The 14,338-nt window shown below is 45.1% G+C and overlaps 1 protein-coding gene across 2 annotated transcripts; it reads left to right on the top strand.

Annotated features, from left to right (window-relative positions):
- The first annotated feature begins 263 nt into the window (after positions 1-263).
- Crx (cone-rod homeobox) lies at positions 264-14,039 on the top strand. 2 transcript variants are annotated; one of them, XM_031384189.1, is made up of 4 exons: positions 264-403; positions 8,828-8,960; positions 10,589-10,740; positions 11,560-14,039. In XM_031384189.1, exons 2-4 carry the CDS (start codon positions 8,861-8,863, stop codon positions 12,205-12,207), a joined length of 900 nt encoding a protein of 299 aa, XP_031240049.1. In that variant the 5' UTR covers positions 264-403; positions 8,828-8,860; the 3' UTR covers positions 12,208-14,039. The 2 variants fall into 2 exon arrangements, with proteins under 2 accessions (XP_031240049.1, XP_031240048.1); XM_031384188.1 differs by lacking the exon at positions 264-403 and adding an exon at positions 2,740-2,775 and having other exon boundaries at positions 11,560-12,207.
- The last annotated feature ends 299 nt before the right edge of the window (positions 14,040-14,338 follow it).

Below are 14,338 nucleotides of genomic sequence, written 5' to 3'. Positions count from 1 at the left end.
AAGACATTTCTTTCCAGGTAGTAGCTAAAGCTAGAGGGATAACCATTAGACCTGAGGAAAGACTTCCCGGAGAAGTGGGGGCTCCTGGTTGCAGGCAGGAGTTGGGCCTTCCCTCCTTTCTTCATCAACACTAATTGCCAAGATGTCACTGTGGGGGTGGTGGGGGTGGGATTAAGCAGACGGTGCCCTTCCCCCAGCCAATGTCACCTCCTGCTGCCCAGTGAGTTCCCCCACCTTCCCTGGGATTACCCTTCGAGATCCAGGCCACAATAGATGACATCACTCCCAGCTCAGGCTTAAAGTCGCCCCATGTGAGGGGACCTATTTCCTCTAGCCTCTGCTGTCTGATGATACCATCCAGTATCTGAGCACCCAGGAGAGTCCCCATTTCTTCTTTCCAAAGGTGAGTCTTTCTAGGAGAGTCTGCTGAACGGACCAGGGGGGCGGGGAGAGAGAGAGAGAGAGAGAGAGAGAGAGAGAGAGAGAGAGAGAGAGAGAGAGAGAGAGAGAGAGAGAGAGAGAGAGAGAGAGAGAGAGAGAGAGACAGAGAAGAGACAGAGACACAGAGACACAGAGACACAGAGACACAGAGACACAGAGACAGAGAGAGAGAATTCTCACCCGTGTTTGTTCCGGGCCTGGTGTAGTTTGACACAAAGATGGATCTGTGATGCTTTCTGAACAAATTTACATAGGGTAGAGGTTCAAGCAGGTGTTCAGGTCACTTAGGACCATGGTAGGAGGGAGTAAAGTCATACCAGTTGGGGACCAGTTGTTGGGATCCAGGAGTGGCTTTAGTGGGATTTTATACTCTGAGGATATTCAGAGGGTGGAATGTGTTATCTAAGCACTCATCCATGGTGTGTGAGCATGTTTGTGTGTTTGTGTATGCATGTGTACAATGTAGATGTGTGTCCATGTGAGAGAGCACCTGTGGAGGACAGAGACAGACATACTGGTTGTCTTCCTAAATACTTCCGTTTGCTATTTTTCCCTGGAACTCTCTATGTAGACCAGGTTGGCCTTGATCTGATGGATCTTCCTCCTGCCCCTGCCACCCAAGTCCTTAAGGTTGAAGGTGTTCACCATCACACCCAGCCCATTTCAGACAAGGTCTTGCACTGAACCTGGGTCTCCCTGTTGAGCAGAGGCTGGCTGGACAGTGAGCCCTGTGTAATTGTCCCTGGTCCTCCAATGCTGGCATTACAGTGTGCCCAGCTTTTATCTGGGTGCTGGGGATCTGAACTCAGATCCTCACATATGCACAGGCAGTGCTTTCTCTACTGAGTCATCTCCCCATCCCTCTGACACCTTTTAAATTTAATTTTAGTTTTTTGAGAGTGGGTCTTTTGGAGCATAGAGTGGACTTGAACTTGTTCCATAACAGAGGCTGGCATGTCCTGCTTGTATTTTCTCTAACTCTTTGGGATTTTTCTTCTCTCTTTGTAAGGTATATATTTATTACATAAATATATATGAATATACATTTCGTGTGTGTATGTGTGTGTGTGTGTGTATGTGTGTGTGTATGTGTGTGTGTGTGTGTGTGTGTGTGTGTGTGTGTGTGTGTATCTTCTGACTCCTTTGTTGAAGTCAGAGGACAACTTGCTAGAGTCTGAGTCAGTTCTTCGCTTCCACCATGTAGGTCTTAGGAATCAAACTCAGGTTTTTAGGCTTGGTGGCAAACATCTTTATGGTTGAGTAGAGCCTTCCTGTGGCCCCTGAGATTTCCTTGTCATTTGTGCATGTATCAATGCGTAGATCAACCTCTCCCTGGAGAATGCTGGTTCTTTTCACTGCCCGGCACTTGGGTGCTATTTGACTGTTGATAGAATGGATCCCTTTCCTATTAGATTGTTTACTAGTTAAAACATGGGTTAGGGCTGTAGCTCAGTCAAAAGATAAGCGCTAACATGTTCTACACAGCTATTTGCTCACACACAGATGGGAGACAAATTACACTTAACATTTTTTTTTCTTTTTAAAAAAATATTTATATTTTTATTCACTTTACATTTGGATCATAGTCCTCCTTCCTCCTCTCTTCCCAATTCCACCCTTACATATCCCTCCTCCCTTTTCTCCCTCCCCTTCTTCCTCAAGAAGGGGAGCCCCCCTTGGATACCACCCCATCCTGGGACGTTTCAGCAGGTCTAGGAACATCCTGTCCCACTGAGCCCTATCCAGGGAGTCCAAATAGCGGGTAAGGGGATCCAATGGCAGGGAACAGAGACGGAGACAGCCCCTGTTCCACTTGTTAGGAAAACCACATGGATACCAAGTTGTACATTTGCTACAGATGTGTAGGTCTAGGTCCAGCTCCTGCATTAAGCTTAACATTTTGAGGCCATTGTGGCTGCTAATTTCTGTTCAATGCCAGCTCAATCTAGTAAAGTGGAATTCTTTCTCTGAGGTTGAGAGCAGGGCTAATGTTTCTAAGGATTCAAGTTACAGATGTTGGGTTTTGAAGGAAAACACCAATATTACTGATTTTTTTTTTTTTTTGCCTCAATGGCTGCAGCAACTTTTCTAGGGTCCATAGTCATCCAAATGAGATTACAGAGACATGTAGCAGGGCATAGTGGTATATACTTTTAATCCTGGCATTTGGGAGGTAGAGGCAGGCAGATCACGGTCAGTTTGAGGCCAGCCTGGCCTACAGAGTAAGTTCTAGGCTAGCCAGGACTTCATACACTTTATATCAAAGGGAAACCTTGTCTTAAAAAATGTGGGAGTTAGATGGCTAAGTGGTTAAGAGTACTGGCTGCTCTTCAGGTGGACTGGGGTTTTGATTCCAAGTACCCACAGGGTGTCTCGCAAATATTTGTGATTATGGTTCCAGGGTACCCAATACCGTTTTCTGGTTTCTTCTGATGGCACCAGGTGTATTTGTGTTCATAGAAATATAGGCAGACAAAACACTCAAACACTCAAACACTCAAACACATAATATTAAACAAAAACACCTGTACAAAGAGAGTAACAAAAAATTCCAAAACCAGCAAAGTTCGATATTACTGCTGCATCTGTCTTTTTTTGTTTTTGTTTTTGTTTTTTGTTTTTTTGAGACAGGGTTTCTCTGTATAGCCCTGGCTGTCTAGGAACTCACTCTGTAGAACAGGCTGGCCTTGATCTCAGAAATCTGCCTGCCTCTGTCTGCCTTCCAAGTGCTGGGATTAAAGGTGTGCACCACCACTGCCCAGCTGCATCTGTCTCTCTGTCTCTGTCTCTCCGTCTTTCTGTCTCTATCTGTCTGTCTGTCTATCTATCTATCTATCTATCTATCTATCTATCTATCTATCTATCTATCTATCTATCTATCCATCTATCCATCCATCCACCCAACCGTCTGTCCGTCCATCCATCCATCCATCCATCCATCCATCCATCCATCCATCATCTATCTATCTATCTATCTATCTATCTATCTATCTATCTATCTATCTATCTATCTATCTATCTATCTAAAGACAGTTTTTTGTAGCCCATGCTGGCCTTAGATTTGCTATATAGCTGAGGATGACCTTGAACTTCTGTTCCTTCTACTTCTACCTCCAGAGTCCTGGGATTACAAGAGTGAGCCATCATGTTACTGTTTCTTCTTGTGTGTGTGTGTGCACTCGTGTGTGATGTATACATGTAAGTGTGTATATATGTTTGAATATGCCTGCATATGTGGAGGTCAGAGGATAACATCAATGCCTTCCTCCATTCCCTCTGCCTTGTTGCTTTGAGACAAGGTCTCTCAGTGAATTAGGCACAGGGCATTTTGACAAGGCTGTCTGCATAGCTAGCTCTTGGGATCCACCTGTCTCTGCCCTTCCTAAGGCTGTAGTCACATACACACAAAGCTATGCCTGGTCTCTGCCCTTCCTAAGGCTGTAGCCACATACACACAAAGCTATGCCTGGTCTCTGCCCTTCCTAAGGCTGAAGTCACATACACACAAAGCTATGCCTGGTCTCTGCCCTTCCTAAGGCTGTAGTCACATACACACAAAGCTATGCCTGGCTTTTTACATGGTTGCTACAAATGTGAACTCAGGTTCTCATGCTTTTGCAGTAAGCACTTTTATCTACTTAACCATTTCTTCTGCTCCCACCTTACCTCACTTTTGAGACAAAGTCTCATGTATCCCAGGGTAGCCTCTAACATGATAAGTAGCCTAGAATGTCATTGACTCTCCAACCTCCACCTTCTGAACTCTAGAGTTACAGGTGTGTGCCACCATGCCCAGTTTATGTGATGTTGGGGACTGAACCCAGGGGCTTTGCACATTTAAAGCAAGTACTGCACCAGCTGACCTATACCTCAAGCTTCCTGTTGTCATTGTTGGATAGGGTCTGCTTATGGATCCCAGGTTGGCTTTGAATTTGAGTCAGCCCTCCTGCCTCAGGCTCTGAGTGCTGGGAGGGCAGATGTGAGCAAGCCTCCACACCCAGATAGTGAGGGAGGATGAGACAGCAGGGTGTTAGCAGGGTGGTGCTGGTTATAGGTCAGAGAACAGCACGCAGGTGTCAGCTCTCTCCTTCTACCATGTGGGTACTGGGAAACAAGCTCAGTTTGTCTGGCTCAGCAGCAGATGCATTCACCAGTGAGCCGTCTTACTGGCCCTATTATTTCATGTGTGTATATTCATATGTTTGGGGAAGTGTGCACACCTACTGGGACATAAGGTGACTTACTCTATTACTTTCAACACTATTATTTTGAGACTTATTCTCTCACTGAGCCAGGATCTGGGCTGATAGTCAGCAAGCTCTGGTGATCTCTTGTGTCTGCCTCTCACACGTGTCTTAGGGTTCATGTGGTCAAGCCTGCCTCTCCCACTTTGTATTTTGAGAAAGAAGAACCCCTCTCTGTAGCTTTGGCTGACCTGGAACTCACTATGTAGATGGAGATGGCCCAGAACTCCAAGAGGTTCATTCACCCACCTTTGCCTCATGGGTACTGGGATTTAAGGCATGAAGCACTATTCCCAACACACTGACTCAGGTGCTGGATATGAACTCAGGTCCTTTTGATTGTGGTGTGACAACTGTTCTTATCTACTTTTCCAGCCCATACACTAGCATGCATTATTATTATTATTATTATTATTATTATTATTATTATTATTATTAAAAAATATTATTTGTACCGAGCAGTGGTGGCGCACGCCTTTAATCCCAGCACTTGGGAGGCAGAGGCAGGTGGATTTCTGAGTTCGAGGCCAGCCTAGTCTACAGAGTGAGTTCCAGGACAGCCAGGGCTACACAGAGAAACCCTGTCTCGAAAAAAACAACAACAAAAAATATTATTTGTGCATTTGCACATGAGTGGGGGTACTTACTGAGGCCGGTGGAAGGCAGTGGTTCCTTTGGAGCTATGTTACAGGCAGTTGTGAGCTCTCTGATATGGGTGCTGAGAACTGAACTTGGGTTCTCTGGAAGAGCAGCAAGCACTTCTAACCACTGAAGCAACTTTCAGCCTCTGTATCCTCCACCTTTTTAGAATATGCTTTTATTATTAAAAATGAAGTGTATGTGTGTGCGCATGTGTGTTTATGTGTGTGTGTATGCTTGTGGGTAAGAGTGCGTGTGTGTGCAGCTGACTTTGGAGGGCAGGAATGTAGGCTCCTCTGGAGCTGAAGTTACAGATAGAACCACCCAATGTGGGAGCTGGGGAATGAACCTGGGTCCTCTGAAAAAGCAATGAACGCTCATAACTGTTTAGCCATCTTCTTAGCCCCTCTTCTCCTCCTCCTCTTGTTTGTTTTTGAGACAGGGTTTCTCTGTGTAGTCCTGGCTTTCCTGGAACTCAATCTGTAGACCTGGATGTCCTCAAACTCAGAGATCCACCTGCCTCTGCCTCCCAAGTTCTGGGATTAAAGGCATGTGACATTACATCTGGCTCTAGCCCCTCTTATTTTTTATAAATAAAGATTTGTTTATGTGCATATGCTTGAGTGTATGCATGTGCACCATGTGTATGCATTGTCTACAGAGGAAGAGGGAATTTTATGTGAGTTACCATGTGAGGTCTGGGAATAGAACCCAGGTGCTCTGCCAGAACAACCACTGCAGGGCTGTCTTTTCAGGCTCTATACATTACATGTTTAAAATTAGTGTCTTGTTTAAAAATCTTAAACAGTAGCATAAAGTGCATGTTGATAGCACTGGCTTTTATTCTTTGAATATACACAGTATATAGCAAATATGTTCATAAACTTTACATATTAAATGACACTAAATACAAATAAATACTTATATGATCTATTATTATGTATAATTTAGATATATAGTATATGTACACATGCACTTAGTATCAAAGTGTGACTTTGACAGTAATCTTAGCACTTGGGAGGTGGAGGCAGGAGTATTGCTATGAGTTTGAGGACAGTCTGGGCTATGTAGTAAGTTCCTGTCTCATTAATGGTACATCCAGCAGATAGCTTATTCAGTAACCTGCTTGCATTTTACAAGTATGAGGATCTGAGTTTGTTTCCCAGGAGCCAGGTTAAAAAAATGGGCGCGGTGTGTTCATAATCCCAACATTGGTGAAACAGAAGCAACAGGATCCAGTCATCCTAGCTTACACGGCAATTTCCAGACTAATGAGAGACCTGATCTTACAAATCAAGGAGGAAACTACATCAGGAGGTAGATTGCATTTGTAAAGACCTGGGTTTGGTATCCAGCACTGCATAAGCCAGGTATGGTGGTACTGATTTGTAATCTCAGTACTTGGGAGCTGGAGACAAGAGGATAAAAGAGTTCAAGGTTGTACTCAGCTATCTGGCAAGTCTGAGGCCAACCTGAGCTATGTAAGACCTTCTCTCAAAAACAAAATGAAAAAAAGTGAGATGGGTAGCCTGATCAATACATTTGGGGTTGAATTTTAGCCTTCCCACCACTTCCACACACACACACACACACACACACACACACACACACACACACACCCATACATACACACATATAATCCCCATTTATACAAACACACACATACACACACACACAAATAGCCCTTCACACTCCCCTATAAACACACACATATACACTCACACACAAACATCCCTCCACACTCCCCTATGAACACACACAGTACTCACAAACACATACATACAAGCACACACACACACACACACACACACACACACACACACACACACACCTACTCCTTGGGAGTGACGGCTAATATAAGTGGTCTCAGCGCTTGTGAGGTGGAGGCAGGAGGGTCAGAAATATGAAATCAGCTTTGGCTACAGCCTTGACTAGTTTAATGTCATCCAGAGCTACATGAAACACTATTGCACAAAATAAAAAAAAAATTTATTTAAATTTGGGTGTTGGGCCAGCCTGGTCTACAGAGTGAGTTCCAGGACAGCCAAGGCTACACAGAGAAACCCTGTCTCGAAAAAACAAAAACAAAAACAAAAAAAATAAAATAAAATTTGGGTGTTGTGGCTTGGTCTACAATTGAATTCCATGCCAGTAGCCAGGGCTGTAGAGGAATTTTAATCTAGCAACATGGCTACTCTGGCAAGGGATCATACCCAAAGAGATAGGTCTGTGTGATCTGGCTGGAATACAGACATACCCTTAGTACACTCTTTTAATCTCTTTGGCTAGAATATAGACAAGATCTTAGTATACACCTTTAATTCCAAACAATGATGTCTAAATTAAGGGGCTGATAAAGTGATGAGCCAGAGAAAGATTTGACAGAATGAGTGAGAAATAGGATATGTACAACTCTCTTAAGAACAGACAAGAGAGCTGGAGAGATGGCTCAGTAGTTAAGTGCCCTGACTATTCTTCCAGAGGTCCTGAGTTCAAATCCAGCAACCACATGGTAGCTCACAACTATCCATAATGAGATCTGATACCCTCTTCTGATGTGTCTGAAGACAGCTACAGTGTACTTACATATAATAAATAGATAAAAAAATCTTAAAAAAAGAAAGAAAAAAGAACAGACAAGAAAGAGGCTACTTAAGAACAGGGTAGGGAGAGGAGTTGAATTGAGTTCAGTTGAGTTCGGTGCAGTTCAGTTGAATGCAGTGGAGTTCGGTTGAATTTGTGCAGTTCTGTCCAGTTTGTGCACAGTCAGTGAAGTCAGTGCAGTTCAGAAGCAGTTTTTCCAAGAAGAGCAATTCAGTCAGAAGTAGAGAGAAGCCAGTTTGAATCTTGTAGAGGCGTTTGAGCCAGACAGTTGAATTGAACCAGCCAGCCAGAGTTCAGAAAGAGCTAGAAAGGGTGAACTTATTTAATACTCTATCTCAGAGGCTGAAATATTCTAGGCCTACCTTGAGCAGATGGAGGCTAGAAGTGGAAGCCTTCTAAGACTGGACTTGCAGAAGATTGGATTGTATGGAGGCTTGAAGCTTCCAGGCCTAGTAAGATAGAAACACTTGGCTCAGCCCAAGTTGTGTATTCATACGCCTTGGGTACATCTCTCATCTCATCACTTTATCTGAGGAAATAAAAGTGACAGTTACACAGGGCTATGTACTGAGGCCCTGAAACTTATGTAGACCAGGATACCAGGATGGCCTTAAAGTTACAGAGTTCTGCCTCCTCAGCTAGGAGAAAATGAATGTACCACAACACTTGGCCTCTAAAAATGTATGTGTGTGTGTGAGAGAGAGAGCGGGGGGGGGGGGAAGAGGAGAGAGAGAGAGGAGGGGAGAGGAGAGACAGAGGGAGGGAGAGAGAGGGATAGAGATTTTGATGGGCAAGGTTGGTTGGATCCCAAAGAAGACCTGAAGCAGGATGTGAGTCTCAGTTTTTAAATGCCCAGACATTGGGCAGAGCAGTCTGTTGGACACCCTGTTCTCTTGTAGGTGCCCTCATCTGGGCCCCAGTCTCTGAAGATCATGATGGCATATATGAATCCGGGGCCTCACTATTCCGTCAATGCCTTGGCTCTGAGTGGCCCCAGTGTGGACCTGATGCACCAGGCTGTCCCATACTCAAGTAAGTGTAATTTTCCTTTTCACCTCCAGGCTATCTCTTAAGAACCTCTGAGGTTCGTTGCCCTCAGGAGAACGAGCATCCATGGGGTGGAGGCCTTGTACCAGCTCTATGTCCATTTGCAAAGGAGTTTGGCATTCCAGGGACATTTACTTGTTCCCCAGGAATTCAAAGGAGTATATAGTCATGATATTGACTTCCTCTGGAGGGCAGGGCAGGAGAAGGGAACTGGTCTGGAAGCAGAATCAATAGGGTTTCCGTCTGTTTGTAAAGTTTTTTGTTTTTCTTTTTCTATTTTTGGAGTAGAAATTGTTGGTTTGGAATCCAGGGCCTTGTGGCCTCTAGATAGGCACATTAGTATGGAGCTATGCCCCACCATAACTGCAGGATTCTAGGCAGGGGCTCTACCACTGAGCCATGCTTCCAGACCCTTACTCTATAACTGAACATGTCCCAGCCTCCTGACTCTAGACTATAGAGCTGAGATTGAAGTCCTTCACCATCATGTTCTACTATGATACACTATTATTTAACATCTCTCTGTCTCTGTCTCTTCCTTCCTTCCTTCCTTCCTTCCTTCCTTCCTTCCTTCCTTCCTCTTTCTTTTCCTTCCCTCTCTCCCTCTCTCCCTTTCTCTCTCCCTCCCTCCCACCCTTCCTTCTTTCTTTCCTTCCTTCCAACAGGCTCTTACTATGTAGCCCTGGCCTGGAACTCACCATATAGACCAGGTTTCTTTACAAATTCACAGAGTTCTGCCTGTTTCTGCCTCCTGAGTGCTGGAATTAAAGGCAGGAGCCACCTGATATAGCTTTTCTCTTTCCTTGAAGAACAAATAAAAGACGATTTATTTTTGCATGAAGGGTAGGGAGCAGGGGGCATGTTTGCCATGGCTCCCTTGCGGAGAGGTCTGAGGACAGCTTTTGGGAGTTGTTTTTTCCCTTCTACCATTGGGTCCCAGGGATTGAACTCAGGTCCACAGGCTTGTCCACAAGTGCCTATACATGCTGCACCATCTTGCTGGCCCCCCTTTTTCCTTTTACATTAAGTTGAACCATAGAGGCTTACCACTTTTATAAGCAGCAGTCATGGTTATTGACAATGTCAACAAAAGATATCTTTGAGCATAAAGTTTCAAGAGAGGAGTCTGGGGCAGTGATCCTTTCCTGTAGTCCCAGAGAGCTGGAAGGCTGACATAGAAGGATCTCTTGAGCCCATGATTTCAGGGCCAGCCCGGGCTATGTAGTGAAACCCTGTTGTAGTGAAAGAGAGGGGATAAAAAGGAGGGGAAGGAAAAAGGGAGGATAGAAGAGAGAGAAGGAGGAAGAGAGGAAGAAGGGGAGAGAGAGGAGGAGAAGAGGAGGTGGAGGTAGGAATGAAATAAGGGCAAAATGAGGGGCAAATCCTTGCGGGCTTTAGCTAGTTCCCGCCAGTGAATGAATGACTGGAACACATCTCTTAATTCCTTTGGGGACTCAACCTCCACTAGGAGGCCAGGAAATCAATCAAAGCCTCTTTGTTTAGGCTGATGGATGTGCAGAAAGGACTTTGGGATAGGCATTCCTCTGTACCTCAAGGCCTCTGGGCAAGCAGACCTAGCTAACCTGAGGATTCTTTAATTTGCCCGAGCTTAGGCGCCCCTAGGAAGCAGCGTCGGGAGAGGACTACATTCACCAGGAGCCAGCTGGAAGAGCTGGAGGCCCTATTCGCCAAAACCCAGTACCCAGATGTGTATGCACGTGAGGAAGTCGCTCTCAAGATCAACCTGCCTGAGTCCAGAGTCCAGGTAGGATGATCTGCTCCTTGGACCCCTTGTACCCTCGTAACTTTCTGTGGGCCTGTGTCAGATCCAGAGTGGATGAGAGGCCAAGGGTAGCGGCCATATTTATGAAGTGGCCTAAATGCCCCTCACGTTCCTTATGTCACTCTTCTTATACGATGCCTTATGTATGCCAGACAAATGCTCTACCACTGAGCTACATACCTAGCTTTAGTATTATTATATTTATATGTAAAATTGCATGCAAATGCATACTATGAAATTGGCTGATGGGTATATGCCTATATATGTGCTTATGCATAGATACATGACTGGATATATGATGTGAATATAATGCATATATGATTACACATACATAGTCATGAGTAGGGGCATGTTAATATAATGTGTTCATATGTGCATGACTATATGCATGATATGTGAGTAAAATGCATGCATTCATCAGCAGGAAAAAGTAAATATAATATGTTCATATGTGTATGATTGCATGTATATATGTGAGGACAATGCACAATTGAATACATATTCATGGGATCAGGTGGATGGTTGAATGTATGTATGTGTATGTGTGTGTGACTGCATACATATTATGTGAGAATAATATATGATTGTATGCATGCATGTGTGGTCAATCAGGTAGGTAGATGATGCATGACGGCTGGTATATGCATGTATGTATGACTGCCTGCATGTATGATACATGTGTGATCAGTGCATGTAGGTTGCTGTGTACATGTGTACATGCATGATCGGATAGCTACACAGATCATGGACAGAGATGCCCATGTGAGTTTACTTCCCCCAATATTTCCTCTCTCTATCTAGGTCTGGTTCAAGAACCGCAGGGCGAAATGCAGACAGCAGCGACAGCAGCAGAAACAGCAGCAGCAGCCCCCTGGGGGACAGGCCAAGGCTCGTCCTGCGAAGAGGAAGGCAGGCACATCCCCGAGACCCTCTACAGATGTTTGTACAGATCCTTTGGGCATCTCAGATTCTTACAGCCCATCTCTGCCTGGCCCCTCAGGTTCACCTACCACAGCCGTGGCCACCGTGTCCATTTGGAGTCCAGCCTCAGAGTCTCCTTTGCCTGAGGCCCAGAGAGCTGGCCTAGTGGCTTCGGGGCCCTCTCTCACCTCAGCCCCTTATGCCATGACCTATGCCCCTGCTTCTGCTTTCTGTTCTTCCCCTTCAGCTTATGCATCTCCAAGTTCCTATTTCAGTGGGTTAGATCCCTACCTTTCTCCCATGGTGCCCCAGCTAGGGGGTCCGGCTCTCAGCCCCCTCTCGGGCCCCTCTGTGGGGCCATCCCTGGCCCAGTCCCCCACCTCCTTGTCAGGCCAGAGCTACAGCACCTATAGCCCCGTGGACAGCCTGGAATTCAAGGACCCCACAGGCACCTGGAAATTCACCTACAATCCCATGGACCCTCTGGACTACAAAGATCAGAGTGCCTGGAAGTTTCAGATCTTGTAGAAGAGGCTTCATATTCCCATTTCCAGTGGAATCATCCTCTCTGGACTCCAGCTGTCTCCTCCAGCTTAGATTCCAGGAGAGTAGCTCCCAGCCAGCAACAGCAAGTAGCAAACCTGCCAAAGGCTGTGAACAATTCAGTCTCAGGTGTAGTCCAACCTCAGCTCCATTAGAGAGCTTAGCCCCTTTACAGCATACCCCAAGCAGTGAAAGAGGCTCCTTCCTCTCTCAAGACAGCCCAGTGGCAATCAGTAGATGCCATTACTGATGTGTGTATCTGATGCTTTTCCCCAGTCTTCAGTAAAGGTGCTGAGAACTTGCTCTAGAGAGAAGGAAATCTGTCTTGCAAGTGACTTGGAGAATGTTTGGCTTAGAACTCCTGGTGCCCTAAGCCAGGTGTAGTGACTCAATGTTCATAATTCCAGCATGGAAGAAGCTGAGGCAGGAGGATTGCTGGGAACTAGAGGCCAGACTGGACTACGAAGTGAGACCTCTAAATTCATTTGGAAAACTTATACAGTTGAAGTTAATAAACATCAGGTTTACATGGTAGGTTTAGGGGTTCTATATATTCATTTGAACATGTATATATGATTTAAATGTATATATGATTTATGTGTCTATATGTATGTTACAGGCATGATCACCAAACTGAGCTGGGATGCTGTGGCTTGTATAAAAACAAAATGCAAAGCAAAAGAAGTTTGATGTGAATATTAGGGAGGACTTGAAAGATAAATAGAATGTTCTAGAGCCCAAGGTGCCCCAGTTAGAGGTTCCTAGGGTCAGATTGAGGAGGCACAAGTGATGAAGTCTTCCAGATTCCTATAGGAATTGAATCTCAAGAGGCTGGAAGTCCTATTCATGGACACACCTGGGTAAAGGTCTCTTTGACATCCATAGAGTATGCCTAATGTCAGGGTTTCTATTCCTGCACAAACATCATGATCGAGAAGCAAGTTGGGGAGGAAACGGTTCATTTAACTTACACTCTTTTCATTGTTATTCATCACCAGAGGAAGGCAGAACGGGGAACTCAAGCAGGTCAGGAAGCAGGAGTTGATGCAGAGGCCATGGAGGGATGTTCCTTACTGGCTTGCTTCCCTTGGCTTGCTCAGCCTGTTCTCTTATAGAACCCAAGACTTCCAGCCCAGGGATGGCACCACCCACAAGAACCCTCCTTCCTTGATCACTAATTGAGAAAATGCCTTATAGCTGGAGCTCATGGAGGCATTTTCTCAACTGAAGCTCCTTTCTCTGTGATAACTCTAGCTGTGTCAAGTTGACACAAAACCAGCCAGTATACCCAATATTCTTTTTTAAAAAGATTTATTTTATTTATACGAATACACATTAGCTCTCTCCAGACACACCAGGAAAGGGGACATTGGATCCCATTACAGATGGTTGTGAGCCACCATGTGGTTGCTGGAAATTGAACTTAGGACTTCTGGAAGAGTAGTCAGTGCTCTTAACTGCTGAGCCATCTCTCCAGCCCATGGACAATATTCTATTTCATAAGCCAGGAGTGGAAGCACATGCTTGTGATCTCAACACGAGGGAGGTGGAGGCAGAAGGATTATGAGTTCAAGGTCATTCTAAGCTACAATGCATGTTTGAGGCCAGACTGGGCTACATAAAACCCTGTTGCACTCTCCGCCCCTGCAAATCCTACTTTCCCAGCCACAAGGTTGATAAAGCAAATGGACACAGAATGACTCATTTAATGTTAGCTTCTCCGTTCTCTCCTTCCCTACTTACTAGCCTCTCTCTCAGGTGTCCCTTCCCTGGCTACCCAGAGTGAAACTGATTAAAAATGTTGGATCCCACTTAAACCTGGGTGTTTTTTTCCTCTTTGTTTCTGTGTGATTTTTGTGTATGTGTGTGTGGGGAGGGTAGGGGCCAACTTGGTTAGGTAGGAAGAAATTAAGATTTGCTTTGCTCTTTCTGCCCATAGTGTGCTCCTAGGTATTTTCCATTTGGCAATGCTTTTTTCTGTATCTTCTAAAAGTCAACTAAGGAGGAACACAGGACCAGGGCAGGTAGAGAAGGCCTGGGATCCCAGCACTTGGGAGCTGAGGAGGAGGATCTCAAGTTTAAGATCTGCTTAGGAAACTTAATCACAGATACGTTT

Source organism: Mastomys coucha, unplaced genomic scaffold (assembly GCF_008632895.1).
Source record: "Mastomys coucha isolate ucsf_1 unplaced genomic scaffold, UCSF_Mcou_1 pScaffold21, whole genome shotgun sequence".
Taxonomy (NCBI): Eukaryota; Metazoa; Chordata; class Mammalia; order Rodentia; family Muridae; genus Mastomys; species Mastomys coucha.
This window is presented reverse-complemented; position numbering and strand designations above follow the sequence as displayed.

Bases quoted from the DNA above. Each gene is read 5' to 3' on its own strand.
- Crx (XM_031384188.1), top strand. From the start codon at position 2,740: ATGGCTAAGTGGTTAAGAGTACTGGCTGCTCTTCAG. The intron at 2,776-8,827 runs GTGGACTGGGGT...GTTCTCTTGTAG, and splicing joins GAGTACTGGCTGCTCTTCAG to GTGCCCTCATCTGGGCCCCA. The intron at 10,741-11,559 runs GTAGGATGATCT...CTCTCTATCTAG, and splicing joins TGCCTGAGTCCAGAGTCCAG to GTCTGGTTCAAGAACCGCAG.